Source organism: Rissa tridactyla, chromosome 2 (genome assembly GCF_028500815.1).
Source record: "Rissa tridactyla isolate bRisTri1 chromosome 2, bRisTri1.patW.cur.20221130, whole genome shotgun sequence".
Classification (NCBI taxonomy): Eukaryota; Metazoa; Chordata; class Aves; order Charadriiformes; family Laridae; genus Rissa; species Rissa tridactyla.
Genome location: NC_071467.1, coordinates 131,006,041 through 131,025,912, shown reverse-complemented (window position 1 = coordinate 131,025,912; position 19,872 = coordinate 131,006,041). Strand labels below are relative to the sequence as shown.

Sequence of the window (19,872 nt, the reverse complement as noted above, 5' to 3'; positions counted from 1 at the left end):
TTCATTTGGCACCCAAATGTCATATAGCCGGAACTGGGGCTTATAAAGTTTACTGTTTTATAACTTTTAAGGGAAGGCATCAATGTAACCAGTCAGTAAATGTGCAAATCTTTAGTTGCTCTTAGAAGCTCGGAAGAGTTAACCATTCAAGCTCTGATGGGGTAAGTAACATTGCGTTTATAGCAAACTAATTGTAGCGAAGAAAACCAAAAATCTTTAAAGGGTGAAAAGTGGGAATGTAGCTAGCGAGGGTTACTAATAGGCGCAGAGGGCTCGGACGAGGCTGTCCTGCAAATATACTTAATGAAACCACAGGAGAAATTCTAGAGCGTTGCAAACACGTCTTGGAGTTAGCAGCGTGTTTTAACAAAGCACATGGTTTTTTTGTTGTTTTTTTTTTTTTTCAACCATCAGCAAACAGCTAACAGTTAATTCACCCACAAAGGGTGTTGATTGTGGTCCTGCGATGCAGCTTTCCACCTAGCGAGAAACTGGTAAGGAGGAACTTATGGTCAAACTTTCAATTAAAAATACTTGTAGCGGACAACCGCAGCGTCTACCATTTGCAACGTGCAGCAGGAGCCAGGTAAAATATTATTACAAACTCTGCACGGATTAATATTTTTTTTCAGAGGCAAATCAGGAAGCACAACTTCTTGCTTTGCACAAACCAGATCACGAAAACTTTACAATAGAAAGTTTATTTTTTTTGTTGATTTCCAGTCAGTTTTTTTTAAAAACAAATACAAAAAAAAAAAAGCTGATCACAGTTTGCTCAAACAGCCAGACTTTGACTATATTTGTAACTTTGTTCACAAAAAACATACATCACAGAAGCTGCGCTTAATAAGAGCCACTTCTAAGAGTTCGTGCAAAGAGTCATATACAAAGGCACAGCAAGGACATACTGCTTGGAATCACAGTTTTCGTCACAGATTCACTATTCACTACACGTAGGACAAGTTCAGTTGATTTCATCATATCACCTCTACAACAGCATTAATTACACAGGAATTATATAGGTAGTTTGAATAAAAATATTTTTAACAGCTTGGAGCTATACAGACATTAACACTTGACCACACATGCACAGTTAAGCAGGTTGAGTGCAACACATAACATTTGTACTAAACCGGGGGAGGGTTTCTTTCTCTCTCTCCTTTTTTTTACCTTCTTTTTTTTGTTCTTTTTTGTTTAGTTTTGTTTTGTTTTAACAGTTACTTCAAGTAACACAGCTCGCTTCATATAAATAAGTTAAAACATCTATTATTTTTTTCAAGACAAAGCCATTCAAGACAAAGAAATGTACGATAAAAGCAGATCTACTTATACACGCGAGAGAATGGTAATAAACAGGCTCATGATTAAAAGATGAATAAGGGCGACAAGAACAGGGTTTCTTCACAGAAGTAACACAAGGAAGTTTTAGAAAGTCAACTTAGTACTGACATGAGACGCAGGGTCAGCTAATACTGCTCAGTACTTTTAATTGATCAAACGCTTAGGGACGGAATGCCCCTCCTGCAGCTGCCATGCTCATACTTTTCAGCTTATTATCCTTTTTCCATTTCATTCTCCTGTTTTGGAACCAGATCTTTATTTGTCTCTCTGAGAGGCAAAGAGCATGTGCTATTTCAATCCTTCTTCTGCGGGTCAGGTATCTATTGAAGTGAAATTCCTTTTCCAGCTCCAAGGTCTGATAGCGGGTGTAAGCAGTCCGAGCCCTTTTCCCTTCTGGTCCCCCTATGTTGTCTGGAAGAGAAAAGTACATGATTTAGATTCTCAGCAGCCACTCGGAGCCTTCGTGTCTTATTGCAGCTACCAGCGACCAGGACCGTTATTCTCAGTCCTGCTTGGTTTTGTTTCTGGCTTGGATAAAGGCTCAACAAGTTTCCCCCTCCAGCCCCTTTTAGGAAAGGCTTGGGGGAGGGGGATTTGGTGGTCTCGGTAAGTTTTCGCTTGGATTTGGGGTTCGATTTTTTTTTTAATTGAATTTTATTTTGGTTTTTTTGGTTGGTTTTTTCTTTTTTTTTTTTTTGAAGGCTAATCCCCCACCACCACACACACACACACACGCCTCCCCCAGATAAGCTGGTTTGGAGGATGCCTCTGCTGCTATCTGTGTTTTCAGGGCTGGGAGAGCAAAGCTGAAGCGTGCAGCCCTTTCCCACGGCTGAGCTAGGGAAGGCTGTGGGAGGCAGCGAGCCCCCGGCTGCTCCCCCAGCAGCGAGGGCAGGGCAGGTACCCGGGGCTGAAAGTTGCTCCGCTTCCCCGCGCCCCTGAAACCCTCTCCCCGGAGTTTGGGGCGACTCGTTCCCCCCACCCCACCCCCCGCCTCCTCCCCCACGGCTTCCCAGCAGTGAAAACTGCCCTCCTCGCCCTCTCCTATTCTCTTCTTAATATGGCTCGGCGAAATAAATGGGGTCAGCCTCGCCGTTCCCACTGGAGGATTCCCCCTTACAGAGGAGAGCCGGGAGCAGCCTCTGCTCCCGATCCCCCCTTCGGGAAGACGCTTTCTGCTCCCCCGCTGCCCGCCGGGGCCGGCGCTGGGAGCCGGGCGGGCTGTGGTTTTTGGGGTCGGGAGTCCTCTTTTTTCTTTTTTTTTTCTTTTTTTTTTTTGAGGGGGGACTCTCCCAGAGAAGGGAGCGTGCTTCCCTGCTAGCAGAGTTGTGCTGTGCGCGGAGGCTTGCCCGCTCTCACGCCCTCCTCTCCCCCACTCCCCGACCTTGCTCGGCGCAGCCACCCGGTTTACATTAAATCCTCCTTTTCCTCCAGAGAAATAAAGAAAGAAGAGGGTATTTGCTTTACCATGACTTATGTGCAGTTTTCGCATCCAGGGGTAGATCTGGGGCTGTGAAGGCTGGGCTGTGCTTTGGTCGGTCGGGGCACTTGCCTGCTCGCTGCTTGCTGGAGTGTCTTCCTCAGTCCCAGACGAGGTGCCAACCCCGTCTCTGCTGATGTGCGTGTTGCTGCTGGAATTGGACGAAGTGCTGGTGGAGTTGGCGAGGGAGTTTTTCACCCCGTGGTGACTCTCGCTGACAGGCGAACCGGCCACGGCGGTGCAGGGCAGAGGGTCAGGGGGAGGCGAGTGGGAAGCCGCCGCGGGCTGGTTGTACCTGGGCTCTGTCGAGGCAGAGGTGGTGTTGGCCGGGTAACTGCGGGGTCTCTCATTGGCACCAAAGTGGGTGGAAGCAGAGCGCCCGACGCTGAGGTCCATGCCATTGTAGCCGTATCCGTACCTGCCGGAGTGCATGCTGGCGGAGTCCCTGTATTGCTCGCTCACCGAGCTGTGATCTCCATAATTATGTAACTGGTAGTCCGGGCCATTTGGATAGCGACCGCAAAATGAGTTTACAAAATAAGAGCTCATTTGTTTTTTGATATGTGTGCTTGATTTGTGGCTCTTGGTCGTTTTGTGCGTCTATAGCACCCTTGCACAATTTATGATGAATTATGGAAATGACTGGGACATGTACTTGGTTCCCTCCTACGTAGGCACCCAAATATGGGGTACGGCTTCACATCACGTGCTTTTGTTGTCCAGTCGTAAATCCTGCCTGATGACCTCTAGAGGTAAACTCGTGCACTGGTGGGGGAGCTGGGAGGGCGCGGGCGGCCCGGGGCGCGCCGCCGAGGCGCGCCGCCGCCGCCGCCGCCCGCCGGTCCGCCGGCCTCCGGCGCCACCCGCTGGCGACGAGGGGGATGGCGGCGGCTCGGCGGGGTCGGCCCGGGGTGACGGCCCCCGACGGCGGCGCGGAGCCGAGCGGAGAGGCGCGGGGCGCGCCGCCACCGCCGCCGGCGGCGGCAGCGGCGGCGGGAGCGGGCGGCGGGGCTGCGGGGCCGGCGGGACCGGGGGGCCGGAGGGGCCGGAGGGGCCGGGTCCCCCGCCCCGGCCGGCGGAGAGCCTGGCATGCAGAGAGCGCTCCGCTTTGTGCCTGTTGTCTCCTGTGTGCGAGGCTTATGTACACCAGTTCACAAATCCTATACGATCCGTCCTCGGATGCTGGGAACGCTTATGTCCCTTCTCAATATATATATATATATAAAAAATATATATTCCCCCCCTCCCTTTTTCCCGTGCCGGAGGTTTCGAGAGGCACCCGAGTCCTGCCGATGTGAAATGGCAGGTACCTATGAAAGATAAATATCGTGCAGTGTTTTTTCAACTAGGGGGTCAAATTCCAGGCGGCTTTACGGCCGCCGTTATTTTTCCGCCTCTCGGAAAAAAAAAAAAAAAAAAACAACCAAAAACCAAAACAACACAACACAAAACCTCTAAATGCGGCGGTAGCCATTTTGCAGTAGTATTTTCCAGATTTGGCTTTTAAAATATTTAGAGCGGTAGCCCAAATAGCGCTGCCTTCCAAACAAAAGAGCCTTGATGTGTATACAAGCATATTTGTACACGGCTTCACACGCACACTCACGCACACACAATATAATATATAGAGATATAACGTATATATTAATCAATATTTTCGCTGCGCTTATTTTACTTATACAGAACTCGAAGTGGAAGCATTTTATGGCAGCTACTTTTCTTTAGAGTATCTATTTATTTTTTCCAGTGCTCAGAAATGCGAATGTGAATTAAGATACCACAAAAGCGGGGAAGAAGATCCCCGAGTTAATATGACAGACACTTTTCATTTAATAAAATTAATAATAATAATAAAGAAATAAAATAAAAGAAAGATCGACCCAAGCCCACGAAGCCCCAAGAAATGTAGTCCGTAATTCAAAGACCCTTCAGTGTAGAGCTGAGCTCACCAAAACCTCAGTGTAAGCTCAATGGGAACCACAGAAATTCACCCGCCTCGAAACCTCTTCCCTCGCTTCCCCTGAAGTTTAACGCCGAGTTTTAACTTTAATACTAGTAGTGCAGATTAGGCAGTTTAGCGGCATTTAAAAAATTTCCCTGCGATTCATCTTCGCTTTAACTGCCAGTTTATACCCAGGGTTTTATACAACGATTTTTTTAAAAGGATTTTTCTTCTTTTTTGCTATTTAAATATCTTAAACATGCGTAAAACTTTTTTTTTTCCTCCCCTGCAGACCATAAGCTCCCAAACACAGAATAACGAGACGGCCCGACGTAGCGGGAGTTAGCAAAAACATAAATTCAAGATTTTCTAAAATCTCTCGTATTTCTAGGATATGAAAATTTCTAATTAAAAAAAAAAAAAAAAGAAAAAAATCACTCGCTTATCTCTTCTCACGCAGCCACGCCAGGGACACTCACCCACACACAGATGGTCACCTCAAATATTTAAAAATCTGAGCCATTTCTCTAATACTTTAAGCAACGCCATCTACGCTTTGGGAAGGTGGTTATATACATACATGCTTGTAGCCCGAAAGCTCGGACTTCCACATATATTAAAGAAAGTCACAGATGATTGCAAATGTACATCTTTTAACCAAGCCTTTTGGGAATTAATAGACTGTGACAAACCTATAGGATTTTAGTAGCAGAAGGAACACAAGCTAAATAATAATAGTAATTGTAAGCGCTAAGGAAAGGCCTGGTAGCGTTTATTAAACGTGGTTCTACTCCCCTGACTTTTCCTCTGTTTCTTCGCTGCTGGGCTGTGTGGAATTTATGAATTTGTTTTCCTTTTTCCATTTCATCCGCCTGTTTTGAAACCATATTTTAATCTGGCGTTCAGTAAGGCAGAGAGCGTTTGCAATCTCAATACGTCGTCTTCGGGTTAAGTATCTGTTAAAATGAAATTCCTTCTCTAACTCTAGCGTTTGGTATCTGGTGTAAGTTTGCCTCCCTCGTCTCCCATGAGTTCCATATACTGTACCTGTAGAAGTAAAGACAAAACGATCGCATTGGACAGGGCCCAGTGATTTCAGACCAGAAAGAGTGGTTAGTATATTCTGCCTCCTTTTGCAGGCACAATCACGGGGGGGGGGGGGGGGGGGAGGCGGGGGGAGCTCTGGTTTCCTGGAGGGTTTTTTTTTTTTTTTTTTTTATCCTGCTTTTCCTTTTCTCCTGCCTGGCCAGCTGTAAATGCGGATGTGCAGCGTGCTTACGGTAGTGGGGTAACTGGGATACAAAGAGGCTTTAAGGTGGACCTAGGGAAAGTGAAGTAGGCAGCACCCGTGTGAATCGCTGAGCAGTGTCTGCCCTCTGCGTGGTGAGCGCCTGTACGCGCACACACGCACACACACACACGCACACACACGCGTGCGATCCAGGGAGCTGCACGCATGTGTGTGTGTGCACGCATATGCGGGTGTGTTTACACAAACACATTCTATTGCCATGGCTGTGACTACAGAGGGTCTGTAATTTAAGTATAATTATAGACATCAGCGAAAGATCATAGAAGAGCCTTTGCCATTTGCTCCGGAATTTATTGCCCTCGAATGCAAAGCAGCATCAGAAAGGTCTTGCTAAAAGTTTAACTTTCCAAAAAAGAAATACGACCTACAGTCCAGCAGACGGAAACTCCGGAGGAGGGGAGTCATTAGCAAGAACTGGAAGTAAACCTCTTGATACGGGATTATTAAAAATAAGTGCCACCCCAGTATAACCCTCCCCTCCCAGCACCAATCCTGGACAGAATAGTTCAATTATGTGAAGTTCACTTGTAAATCAGAGAAAAATCCGCGATGCCATGGAAGTGCACCCACGGCCCCAGAAACGTGCTCTCAGTATCCAATACTCACAGGCTAATGAGCTGGGGGAGGAGGGGGGGCGAGGAGGAATGTGCCACAAATGCATTGGATCCTCAGTACAGAGGGCATATTCCCTGCATCGCTCTCTGACAATGAAAGAGCGGAGCAGAGGCTTTGGGGTGGCTTTAGGAGAGTGGTAAAGCTGCTCTGCTCCTTTTTTTTTTTTTTTTTTTTTTTTTTTTTTTGCCTTCTTCCTAAGGATTCCCCAGTCACTTTCACCAGTCAACCCACCAGCTAACCCACCAGCTGGGCTCTCGGTCACCGTTCCCAGGGTGCCAACGTGCCCAGGTCTAAAATAACCTGGGAAGGTTTCATGTTACGCATTGCCCTGCTGGAACCGTGTCTCTCCAGCAGCCTGGACTTTATCTAAGAACCACCAAAAAAAAAAAAAAAAGAAAAATCTTGGGAAAAGAAACTTTCCCTTCCTTCCTCCCCCCCCTCCCCGCTTCCCCCTTCCTTGATTGCATTGAAATGCCTTACCAGCGCAGGAGTTCATCCGCTGCATCCAGGGGTAAACAGGGCTCGTGTACTTCCGGTCGGTGCCTTCGTCATTTACAATTTTGGCTTGGACGCCGCTGGATTTGTACTGTTGATCGGGAGAAAAGTGCAGGTAGTCCCCGGGCCCCCTCTGCTTGCCACTGCCGGAGGGAGAGGCGCTACTAATGTCCTTGTCCGAATAAAAACAAGAGGCTCCGTACTCATAGGAAGCCCGATTGCAAGCAATGACGGTGTTGGACTGTTGGTAGAAACAAGGTGAGGTGTAAGTCTTGTCCTGCAGGCTGCTTGCCCCGTACGAAGCCGGAAAATGCCTGAGAGCATCATAGCCCGCCGGGTAAAGGGGGATCTGCCCGAGGAAGGAGTCCTGGCCCCCGGGCAGGCTCCCCGGGAAAGTGGGATTCACGAAATAGGAACTCATTTGCTTCTCCCCCTCTCCCGGACCGTGATTTGTTGTGTATTAGTACATCTGGCGATAACTATTAGGAGTCATCGAAGTGGTTTGTTTCTGGATGGCCGAGCGCCAAAAGCGACAGCAGAAAATAGGAGCAGCTGACGGCGGGGCGGCCAATGGGAGCGCGCGCGGCGCCCGCTCCCCCGGGGCCGCCGCCACCGCGCCGCCAACTTACCGGCAGCCCCGGCCCCGCCGCGCCGCCCCGCGCAGCCCCGCGCAGCCCCCGCGGGCACCGGCCGCGCCCCCGCCGCGGCACCGCCCCTCCGGAGGAAAAAAAAAAAAAAAAATTCCCACAACAATAATAATAATAATAATAATAGTAACAGATTCCCGGCACGAATGTGACAGCGGAGGACGGGGACACCCACACCCCCTCCCGCCCGCGGCGGCGGGAGGGATGTGTAGGGGAGGGGAGCCCTGAAAAGTTGGTGGCCCCACGACCGGCGTGTCGCCCCCGAGGGAGCTGCGCAGTCCCGCGGGCAGGGTGGGCGAGCCGCCCCCCGGCTCCCCGGCCGAGGGGGATGCTGCGGGAGGGGGAAAGTTTGGAGCGGAGGGAGTATGTGAAAGGGGGAGGCGGGGGGGAGCGGTCCGGCCTCTCTCCATTTTCCCACAGCGATGCTGCAGCCGCATCCAGGAGTTTTTGGACGATTTTTCTCTTTCTTTTCTTTTTTTTTTTTCCTCCCGGAGATCGACCCTCTGCTGAGGCTTCCCTTCGGCGCTCGGGGAGCCTGCCTCAGCGCAGAACCCAGCTTTTGTGAGAGAGGCTAACGCGTCCTGCGTGGAAGAGGCCTCCTATCTTAATGAGCACCCCCGTAATTAACGCGGAGGTTGTGGCTGGGGCAGGGAACGGTGGCCTTCTGGGGAGGGGGATTTTTGATTTGCACCAAAAAGGTGCCCGAGAAGGCCCCGGGAAGGGCTGGGAGGGCTCCCGGCGCCCCCCGAGCAGCCCAGATAAAGTTCCACGTGTCTGTTCTCCCCGAGTACCCCCCCGCCAAAGTCGAGCCGAGGGAATCAAACATTCAAATTCAAAAACGAGCCAGTAGGACTATTCCTAATTAATACAGCCCCGCTAATGAGTCAGCAGAAGCCAATCGGTTTCGTTGTTGCTCCGAATAATTAAACGCGATGTGTGTCTTTAAGAGGGAAAAAACAATTATATGAAACAAACATTTCCACCTTCATTTTTCAACATGGCAGTTACCCCATAGCGGAAATATAATTCTTGGCCCAGGGCAGGGACAGTAACAGTGCTGATGAAATTCGCTGAGGCGCTTTTAATTCGGCCGTAACCCTGCAGTTCCTGGAGATAACATGAGGTTGTTCATTCCAAACTGTGTTTACTCATAATCCGTGCCCATTACAACAGACTGAATAGCCTAATTTTAAATGCGCTCTGACGGAAAGTGACATTCGTACGAGCCCCGTTTCCTAAAGTAGCTTTCAAAGGAGAGTTTTGTTGTTGTTGAGAGACTATTTGTCTCATTTCCGGGGGCAGATTACGATACCTATAAAACAGTAGTGAGTTAAAACATCGCTCCACAATAGTTTGTATTGTTCACAGTCTCAGCTGGACTTTCACATTCAGATGTTGATTGCCTCCAATTTTTTTTTTCTTTCCCAATTTCCTTAACCTCTTCAGCCTGGCTAATCCATAAACACACCTGGTGGAATTACAGCTCGCTCGCTGCATGCTTTGGGAGGTCATTTCAGAAACATGTATTTCCTGAAAGACAGCCTTCTCCAGAAAAAGTTTTTTTTACTCAGCGCGAACAGTTAAAAAAGGAGGGAACACCAACAAACAAGCACACAGCACGCTAAATTCAAAGAGGTTTTTAGAAGAGCAGATTTTCGCCAACATACGTCAGAACGAAAACGCACCATGAAAAATGAATACTCGGGACACGCGAAACCCACCGGCCCTACTTTAAAAAGTTGTGGCCAGACAGTCTTTTGTTTGAATCCATCACACAGAGACCAAAATAAAAAAAAAATCGCTCCAGGCTCAGTTATATTTACATTTTATAGCATCGGTTACAGACTGATTTTTTTTTCTCTCCCCTTTTTTCTTTTCGTTTCTTTTCTCGCTTTCAAGTTATTGTTTGCGTCCAAAACAAACTGTCGAAAACCCGTCCGCAGGCAGCGAAAACATTTCTTCGTTGATCCCATAATATTAAACGGAATGAAATGTGCACGTTTGCCTGGCCCGGTCGTGTTAGAGTAGTTACAGTGACAGCTAAACAATCTGCACTGCAATCTCCGCTTCAGTCACATTCAAGCGTCCTCTCCGCTCCTCCCCCTACCCCCAGAAAACCCCGAATTACAATAATCTGTTACCCCCCAGCTCTGCCGGGGTATATGTCCTGCCCGGACATATTTCGCAGCAGTTTCCCTTTACCATTCCACCCCCCCTACCAAGGAAAGCAGAAAGCCAGCCGCTGCATTTTGCCACCGCAACAAAGTCACACTTGGCGATACCCGTGTATTTCGTCCGCCTTTTATTTGTTTTCGGAATTCCCCGCACCCCCAGCACCTCCTCCAGCAAAGCACTTCGCTTTCCTCCTCCCGCCGAAAACCCGGCCGCAACCCCAGCCACCCTCGCATACAGGTGCGGGGGCAGTTACCCTCTTGAGCTGAAAAGCCTCCTTCTCCTCGTATATAAAACCACTTACAAATCCTTCTCCATGCTCGGCAGCGTCACCAAAACCAACCTTTACCTAATAGCTCCTAATCCAAACAGTTTGGGCAAGGCGAACCGTTGTTTAGACTGGCGGGGTACCGGGAGCCTGGCCGGGGGGACGCGGGCGGGTCCTCCCCAGCCAGCTCCCACTGTGATATTTTACAGTTGACACACACCGAGGTACAAGCGGAGGGGAAGGGGAGGGGGCAGAGCCGGCCCTGCCGGATTATCTTGCCCGGGGGCGAGCTCCGGTGCTCCCGTAGGAAAAGTAGGCCGAATTTCTTTCCCTTTTTTTTTTTTCTCCTTTATTTTTTTTTTTAATCTTTTATTTGGGTTTCCCCCGAGCAGCGCAGGCTCCCAGGGGCTGCGGGGGCCGCTCCGCTCCCGCCTCCGCCGTTCCGCCACGCCGTGGCAGCACTGAGCCCCCCGCAATAAATAATCCGGCGCTCACTGCAGCTCCAGTCCGGCGGATACCGCAATGCAATGCAAATGCAATGCTTTATCAGCCCGGCAGCACAACCAGAGCCGGGGCCAACCAACACTTAAAGCACTCCGAGCTGCTCGTTCGCCATGAGGAGGCGGGAGCGGAGCCGGCCGGCTGCGGCGAGGGGTCTCTCGGGGGCGCCGTCCCCGGGGCTCCATTCCCCCCCTCGCCGGCTCTCACCGCGGGGCACCGGCCCGCCAAGCCGCCGCTCCCCCCGCCCCAGCGCCGCACCGTAACAGTCACAACAAGGAGAGGAAAGGAGGGGGGGAGGACAAAAAAAAAAAAAAAAGAAAGGGAAAAAAAAAAAAGGAAAAAGCTCCGTCTCCGGCACTGAAATGGGTTTATCCGCTGCAAAGCCCGCGCCGCGCAGCCAAGCGACCCACGCCGGAAAGCGCCGGCAACGCTGTTCCGAGGAACCCACGGCCGGGCACGGGGGGTTTGCAGGCAGCGCTCGATCTGATAAAGAAAATCAAAGACACATTCGCGCTGTTTCCCCTCCTTCCCCGCCCTCCCCCCCGTCTAGAAATAACCTTTCTCCTGGACGTGCCAGGGGAGCCAGGAGACATTGTGCTGACTGGTGGGGTTTTTTTTTCTGAAATAGCAAAAAATAAATTACACCTAAATTCCAGCTGCCGAAATTGAACTTTAAGTTAATGCTGCGAAATTTAAAAGAATCATGTTGGGGGGTTAATTTTTTTTTCCTCGTGCTGGGGGAAAAAAAAATCCCCTCGGATTGATGCTATAAACCTCAATTCTTAGTAAATAGGATGAATGTCACAGTAACCCCCTGGCAAATGCGAACAGAAATAAACTTCGTGAAAAAAAAATATCCACGACTTCCTTGCAAAATAATAGAAATTAGACATTTTATTTAGGCATATTTTTGCATGCACTGGTTAAATCGAAATCAATTGAGCTGCAGCCACCTCTAATTTTGGCCGGTAACATTTCTATTTGGTTTAATTGCACATGTCTAATATTTAAACGTATTAAACAATGTTTCCCTGCTTACGGTAGTGTCATATACATTTCTCACCTTTTAGGTTCTGGCTCACAGGAGCCCCTGCGACTTTGACAGCTGTCGCTTTGGCTGCACAGGAGACGAATCGCCCTCCTTTTGGTGCCAGAAGAAGCAGGAAATTAGCCAGGTTGCAAGTTGAAAATCTGCCACGCCAGTGCTTTGAATCCAATATGCCACACCTTCCAGCGGGGGAACTGGAAATTGCCATCCCGGATCTGTGTTCTAGGCGGCTGCTTATGCCGAACCTCCGCACACTTTGTTCACTATTGCCTTACAAAGAACAAATGAAATGGGGATTGAAAGCCAGAGAGATCCGAAGCAGGACAGAGCTCAGCAAAAGAATGCGGCTCTATTCTCGCAAGGGAAATTATAAAAAAGTTCATGTTCACGGTTACCATCCACATGACCGACAACGACCAATGGAAAAACCGAACAACTCATAAAGTTGTATTGCAAAGTTGTAAATTTTCATAAACAACAACGGATTTATGGCCTTTTCCTCATCACTAAGAAGAGGCAGGTCTTAGAGAGGCGCCATCTTACCACAGAGGCAGCCCTGGAGTTTTTCAAAAGACCTGGAGTTTGTACTAATTTTATTAAAATTACAATTAGTACGTTGACCGGGAACAGAGTGTAGTAGAAAAAGGGAACTTCTGCGCAAATGATGCTCTGGTTCTACCTGTATTTATCCGGACGAATAAAAGGACTTTTCGGGGAGCTTTTTTTTTTTTTTTTTTTTTTTTAAATTTTTCACGAAGGTTGAAAATACTAGATCTCCTTGACATTACGTGGTACCTGGCAAAAATGATACATTTTCTAAAGCGGGGCGATTTTTCCCCTTTTTAATGCCACCCTGATGCCCCCCGCCCCCCGAAAGCCGCACGCACAAGCTACACACGTACCGACCAGATCATTTACACTTGGAAGTTTCGCATCGCACTTTCTGATCATTACAAAATATTATTTCGCTGCTTGCGATTTCGGCTTGATCGCCGGCCGCCTGGACCGAGGTTACGATTGCAAGAGGACACGGGAACACGGTGGAAGGAAGCCCTCCCATAAAGAAGGCTTTCCGCTTTATTAATCAACTGCGCTAGGGAAAAAAAAAAATATCACAAAGTAGAGGTAGAGAAATTGACTGATTCCTATCAATTCATCACCTTGGATTTTTTTTTCCTTATGATTATGGGGCAAAAAAAGATTTATATGGTCTAATTTCTTTATTTGTCTGTGTAAATTATTTTTTGATGCTTCCTTCGAACTGTTTCCCTAATAAAGAAACACAATTCATTGTCAACAAGCATATTTATTTTCTGTGTAACATAAAACACATTTATCGTGGGAGATACTTGAACACGGTATCACTTCCAAAGAGAGTTCACAGACATTTTTTTTTTCCACTTCCAATACTTACACGGTATATCCAAATGTTCACAACGAACACATCGAAACACATTGTAACATACAATTTTTGAATAAACTTTAGCCAAACCTTCAAGACGGATTTATACAGAGTTCTTAACGATACATCATGCTACAAAGTTTCCAAATTAATTACATACTTCCCAATTTATGACATGATCTTACAAATGAGCTCCAAGACGAATATAAATGACAAAAAAAAAAAATCGTTCAAATATACAGTATCTGCTATTGTAGGAAAATTCACGGTATTACATATTAACACGTTCGGAGAATCAGGACAAACAGGGTTTTTTAAAGGTGGTTACATGGTCATTTAAATTCACTTTTCAAAGAACACTTTTCGCTATATTAAGTAAGATCAACCTAGACTAAGAAAACGGCCTTTAGCAGAGGCAGCCGAAGGTAGAAGCCAACGGGAGATATTAAACCGCTTTGTACAATATTGGCATGTGTTTGCTTCCTCACTCGGAATAGTAAAGAATCGAGAACAAAGATATATTGCAGCATATGGTTTTCATTTATAATTGCTTTGGAATAAATATATTATTTTAAATTTAAATATATTCAGCCTTTTCGGTACCAAATTCTATACCAAAGCTATTGATGCGTGCTTTTCGAACGACTACACTTACATTTCTAAAAGCATTTTGCAATTCACATTAGTAATGTTATCTTCTTTTGACTACTAAAATACAGTATACTTTCGAAGATAGGTAGGCGGAGCAAGATATATAGGTAGTCTGGAAAATAGGTAGTACAAATCATTGCTGTAGATTGTAGTGGTTTGTGGAACATCTTTTTTTTTTTCCCCCTTACTTGCTGTTTAACCTTTTGTTCGTGTAGCTGTTAGTTGTGATACTTTTCTAACAATAATTAAAAAAAAAATAAAGAAAGAAAAAAGAGAAGTGCAGAGCTACTTTTTCAAAATTAGGTAGTTTTTCTTGATACGAGCCTAATGCACTTTTCCCCTCACACATGAATGGGACTATTGAGTCAGGTAGTTACTTCGGAAGGTCACGGTTTACTATCTGTGCAAGCAGCAGTTCTCCCACTGAAATGTCCCCTGGAGAAACCCACCCAGGTTTGCGTGAACGAAAAAACAAATGATTGTAGGATGCTCTTAGGAGATATTACCGAAAGGTTCGGCACAGGGCAGGTTTGGGGAGTACGGGAGAGTGGAGAGAAGGCTGGAAAACCACCCCAAGAAACGTTTTCGTGTTTGCAAACGCTAGCTTGCAAGAGGATTAGTAAAGGGAACTGATTTTTTTTTTTTAAATAAAAACAATGAGTCTCTCTTTTTTTTTTTTCCTTTAAAGGGAGTTTTTCCAACTGTCATGTGCATTCATTATACTAAGAGATCGCTTCCTCGAGTGGGACTCCTTAGTCCTCCTCCTCTTCATCTTCTTCCACTTTCTCAACAGAGGCTGCTGCTGACGTGGGCTCGTTGGGAGCCGGGGTGCTGGAGCTCTCTTCCTTGTGCTCCTTCTTCCACTTCATCCTCCGGTTCTGGAACCAGATTTTGATCTGCCTCTCCGTCAGGCAGAGGGCATGGGCGATCTCTATCCTCCGCCGCCGAGTCAGATAACGATTGAAGTGGAATTCCTTCTCCAGCTCCAGGGTCTGGTAGCGGGTGTAGGTCTGGCGCCCTCGCTTCCTATCTGGACCTGAAAGCAGGCACACACGGCCAGGAGTTAGGCAAGAAGAGAGGTGGAAAGTTTTCTCTTTTTAGTTTTGTTGGTTCTTTTTTCACACACCCCTTTAGTATTATTAAAATAAATAAATAAACAAGCAAACAAACAAAAAGCGGCCGAGATAGAGTGAATGATCCCCTTCTCTCACTTCCACCCGCCCCACCACTTTGCCCTAACAAAGACATTTCAGCCACACGACCTGCCCTGCTCAGGCAGGGCAAAAATTAAGTTGCTCGAGACCTAGAAAAAGTGGAGAGAAAGCATTCAGGAGAGGAGGTGAGGGAGGAAATTGCTTTTGGGAGGAGGAACTTTCCCCCCAGGCGATGGATTTCCCTAAAACCTTCCAGACTTTCGCGTTTCGCAAGGGGAAATAAAAAGCTGGAAGGCTGGGCTGTATTTATTTTATTTTAATGTCGGGGGCTCCCTCCACCCCCCACCCCACCCCGCCTGGATCGTAAACAATACATCGCATTTAGCTCCAGAAGAGAGGTCTCCTTTTTCACACACTCTTGCCCCCAGCCTCTCTCCCCCCCCGCCCCGTCAGCCTCCCCCCCCCCGCCCCGTTTTCCTGTTTAGTATATTTCTATAGATCCTTATCTCCGTGGAAAGGGCAGGGGGGACGAGGGTGGCACGTCTCGGCAACGTGGGCTGGCAAAGTCCTCAGCAGCCCGTCCCCCGCTCCTGAACGCCCCTCTCCCCTCCGCCTTCCCCAGCGAGCAGGATTTTTTTGCCCAACTTCGGCAGAGGGCAGGGGAGACGCTTACCCGTGGGGGCTCTGGGAGCCCGCAGCCAACTCTCCACATTTCTATAGCAAACAGCGCAAATCAACCCAATGCTAAAATTCCATAGCAAATGGAGTTAAATAAATTTACGAGGCTAGAACCCATTAATTGGGCAATAAAAAGTTTTATGATACTCATTTACATACAATGCCACGGGCTTTCTACGCAATGGCGCCTCGGCTATAATTAAAACCATAAAGGCTGTGCTGACAGTAATTCTGGCGACACGCTTTGCCTGGCTGCCACGGCTCCGAGCCCTCTCCGCTCGCCCCTACCTGAAGACCTCATCCAGGGGTATATCCGGAAATTAGGCTCAGCCTGGTTGTGCAGGTTGCTTTCCTCCGCTTTCTCACAGCTGGGTTTGGTTAGCTCATTGCAGAGGACGGGAATGTTCTGATCAAAAGAGGAACAATGCAGGTTGTAGGCATCAGAGCCCAGGCTGTATCCGGAAGAGAACGGGCTTTGATATATGGTACTGTTCACATTGTACAAGCCGGGCATGGAGGAGGCGAAGGCACCCGCGCCTGGTCCATAGCCGCTTCTCTGGGAGTTGCTTGCAAAGGAGCAAGAAGTAGGCTCTGCATTTTGGAAAAGAGAAGCCCCCGCCGTATATTTGCTAAAAAGCGCATTCACATAATACGAAGAGCTCATAATTTTGACCTGTGATTTGTTGTCCGGCAGGCTTCAGTGTCGGTTTTACGAGGTAGCGTGATATATGATAACATTACACCCCCAGATTTACACCAAACCCCATTTTCTTTTGGACTGAGCTGCCTGGAGCACGTGACCGGTCATATGACGCCGCCCGCCAATCCCCGCCCGCCTCACAGGTGGTGCCGGCCGCGGCCCGACGGTGCCCGGCCATGGACGGGGACGGGGACGGGGACGGGGACGGGGCCGCCGCCGCCGTGCCCGGCAGCGCCCTCCAGCCGCCGCCGCCCCCTCGCCCCCCGACGGCGCCGCCGGGAGTCGGGGAGGGGGGGGACGACGACACACACGCGACACAAACACATCATGTGGTCCTTTGGACCGGGGGCTGGGGGGGTTGTTGTGTTGTGTGCTGCGAAAAATTAATAAAATGAAATATAAACTTTAAAGGGGGCTGGTCGTCACCCTCTCGTTGCTTTTCCGCAAGGAAAATAAGCTCGGGGAGGGGTGGGGGGGTAGGGGGAACTCCACAGCGGGGTTACGGGGGTATCCCCTTGGCCCCGCCGCGCCCCGGGGCTGCCCGAGCCCTGGAAATCGAGGCGCGCCCCCCCCGGAAGGATCGCCGCCGGTTCACCTCCCTAAGAAAAAAAAAACAAAAAAAACAAAAACAACAAACAAACGGTCACCCCCCCAGAAAAAAAAAAAAAAGGGAAAAAAATACGCGAGGACTCAACTTTCTGAACGCCTTAAAAAGAAAAAAAAATCAACCAAAATAAACCAAAACCCCCAGAGTTTGAAGAAATCGCCTACAAATGGCTTCAAATCTCAGCCGCCTGCTTAATGCCCCTTTTACCTTTCCGTCCTACCTACCTTACAGTCCTACGCGAGAGGCGGCAGCGGTACCCTCAGATGACGGGGAGCGTTGCTGCTTTTCTAAGCCCTGGGCTCCCCAACAATGCGAATGGCTCTCCATTGAGGATGCTGCACCGTGCCCTTCCTTTAAACGGATCGTAAAATGAGTTTCCTTCCCTCAGACAGGGAGTCCTGGTAAAGACAGCTTTTACTGCCTGCCTATATTGCACATCATAAACTGGAAGGAGCACAATGGAATTGCCCCGGAAATTCTCCTTTCAATTATAGTTTGGTGCCCCGTGTACAAAGACTTTCTCACCAGTTAAAATTGTTCTTGGCGATATTTCGCACGGACCCTAAACTTTACGTTTTGTAAACGTGGGACACCCTCTCCCCCCCACACTCACCTCCAATACAGACACACACACACACGCACCCTTTGGGACTCTTTATGCGCGGTTATTGCAGCCCCATGAATATAGGTTACTGACAGAAGCAAGTAAATTTTCTAAAGCCAGATCTCTGAAATATTGGTGCTTCAGAGCATGCTAATGTGGCCGCTGTATGTAGATATTTGCCAAGTCTTAAGTATGCGAAAACGCAGTTGTTATTCGCAGGCGTAAGGGAGAAGCTGGCGAAAGAGCCCCCTTCGGTTATTTCTTCCAATTCGCCAATATTAGACAATATCCCTGCGGTCGCAATCGCGATGTGGGAACACGCCGGCAGAAGAAGCTGCTGGAAAGGAATAAAGGCCCAAGAAGTTAAACGAATGCGAAGCAAACAAGACGACGACTAAGAAGATCAAAGAGGCTGAAGTAGATGACATTAGACCAATAAATTGCTCCTCTGGTGACAACATACCAAGATGCAAGAAGAAAGAAACAGCAAATATAACCAATGTCTAGACCTAAATATGGATAACGTAGGACCGAATAGATTAGCTGGGTGGTTGTATTTCGAGCTCTCTGGTCCTGTACAATTTGCACATTTATGTATTTTTCTTTGCGTCTATGTGTTTACTGCTGCCACCTTTTTTTTTTATTTTAATACATATTTCTCTTCCAGCTTTTTTTACCCTTCAGATTTCTCAAAACCTCTTCACTGAATAAATCTTAAAAGGACCCCAAGACGTGGATCCCTCCCCACCATATTTACTTCCCCCACCCTCTGCGTGTTAGGCATAACGCTGCCTCTGAAACAGCCTCTGAAATCTCTCGTTTTGTCGCACACAAAACCAGGCTGTATCCCCGCGCCTGAAAACGCACTTTTTCATTTGTATGTATTTTTTTCCTGTCTAGGAAACGGCGAAGGAGCGCAGATTGCAAGGTTTCGATCACCGCAATATTCTCACACGCTTTAAAAAAATAATCCTCTAGGCGAGATTCATTGTATGTATTTTTTTTCTTGTGAGCTCTGGACTACCTCTCTTTGCCTTCTGAGCTTTTCCGGGAAGTAAAAGGTAGTGATAAAACGGTGCTCATAAGTTATAAGCGACCTGGGAGCACTACATGATTATGGCTTGTGTATTAAGCAGTATCTTGATGTGGTTCATACTAGGGAGGATTTTGTTGTTTTGGAATCTGTTCTCGCCGTAATTTATCCACGATTATAATGGAGTGCACTGTGCCAAGTTATTACTTAGTATGACGATGCGTAAACACTTTTTAATTTCAATATAATTTTACTGCCCAAGGAAAAAAATAATTAATCATAATAAGTTTAGCAATGCTGTTGTAGACAAACATTTGATAGGAAGGCTCTTGTTAGAAAGCAGGGAGTGGCTGTTACTCTTTATCCCTAGAAAGAATTAAATCTTTGAAACAGTGCGAGGAAAAAATAGCTTAGTGCTCACATTCCTTCCCGATGCTGAATTTCGATATAAAGATATTGACTTTGATTTAAGGAAATGTAAATAAAGGGCAGAGAAAGTAGCTCTGTTACGGAGTACTATGCAGCGATTTGTTTACTTGTCTGGCTTTAACTTGAAAAATACAACGTTCATACTTCAGCCCACATTTTATGCTTCCTTTTCTCCTGCCTTTATTTTCCTTCCAATTACTTTTTCCCCCTCTCTTTGGCAACTGCCGTCTGAAAATTCTCCACAATTACCCACTAAGCCTCTTTCTCAAGACGCGACAGCCAACAAGAGCAAAGCGGAAAAAAATACGAAAACGACTGGAGGAAATCAAAATAGAAGGCAAGGAGAAGTTAGGAATGACTTTGAGAGACACGTCAAGTTTGCAGAGCATCAGCCTGCTCGCATCTGTATCATATAATTACAGCGGGTCCCACAGAGCAGAAATTGCTGGGGACACAAGCAGGGCTTTTTATTTGTATCAAAGACAGCTGTTGAGGAATTTCTCTCGCCGGTAAATAATTTTCAAACGGGAGGTTTGCGGCGCTGCCGTTTCCCGGGCACGGCTGTGTCTCCGGCTACGCGGGGCGGAGAAGGGCATCGGAAAATCCGTCTCTTCGCCCCCATCTCCGAGGGTGAAGCTCTTCGGGGGCTCTCCTCCCGGGCTGGTCCCCTCTTCCATCCTGCCCCAACATTTCAATTCCCGCTTTCTCCAAATATTTTGTTTCGCACCAGCCCTTCGAGAGGTCAGGACACCCCCCGTTTGCAGGCTCAGAGCTTCGCCAGAGAAGGGCGAAG

General features: G+C 47.8%; 4 protein-coding genes across 10 annotated transcripts in view; all 4 read right to left on the bottom strand.

Annotated features, from left to right (window-relative positions):
• HOXA3 (homeobox A3) overlaps positions 1-11,976 on the bottom strand; it is a 45,384-nt gene extending 33,408 nt beyond the window's left edge. For 4 of the 6 annotated variants that reach the window (XM_054190767.1, XM_054190768.1, XM_054190764.1 and 1 more), the window contains exon 1: positions 11,837-11,976. The gene's annotated coding sequence lies outside the window, so the exon portion shown is untranslated. The remainder of the gene's footprint in view (positions 1-11,836) is intronic. The other 2 variants (XM_054190765.1, XM_054190771.1) reach the window with 2 other exon arrangements.
• Positions 686-3,615, bottom strand: HOXA5 (homeobox A5). The gene is made up of 2 exons (XM_054190776.1): positions 2,809-3,615; positions 686-1,752 (listed from the first exon to the last, which is right to left on the bottom strand). The coding sequence occupies exons 1-2, from the start codon at positions 3,368-3,370 to the stop codon at positions 1,502-1,504; spliced, it is 813 nt and encodes a 270-aa protein (XP_054046751.1). The 5' UTR covers positions 3,371-3,615; the 3' UTR covers positions 686-1,501.
• On the bottom strand, positions 4,537-11,970 carry HOXA6 (homeobox A6). 2 transcript variants are annotated; one of them, XM_054190778.1, is made up of 3 exons: positions 11,837-11,970; positions 7,171-7,426; positions 4,537-5,810 (listed from the first exon to the last, which is right to left on the bottom strand). In XM_054190778.1, exons 2-3 carry the CDS (start codon positions 7,193-7,195, stop codon positions 5,551-5,553), a joined length of 285 nt encoding a protein of 94 aa, XP_054046753.1. In that variant the 5' UTR covers positions 7,196-7,426; positions 11,837-11,970; the 3' UTR covers positions 4,537-5,550. The 2 variants fall into 2 exon arrangements, with proteins under 2 accessions (XP_054046753.1, XP_054046752.1); XM_054190777.1 differs by lacking the exon at positions 11,837-11,970 and having other exon boundaries at positions 7,171-7,832.
• Positions 11,977-13,107: 1,131 nt separating the features above from the next.
• On the bottom strand, positions 13,108-16,483 carry HOXA7 (homeobox A7). The gene is made up of 2 exons (XM_054190779.1): positions 15,995-16,483; positions 13,108-14,910 (listed from the first exon to the last, which is right to left on the bottom strand). Exons 1-2 carry the CDS (start codon positions 16,368-16,370, stop codon positions 14,627-14,629), a joined length of 660 nt encoding a protein of 219 aa, XP_054046754.1. The 5' UTR covers positions 16,371-16,483; the 3' UTR covers positions 13,108-14,626.
• Between the last annotated feature and the right edge of the window lie 3,389 nt (positions 16,484-19,872).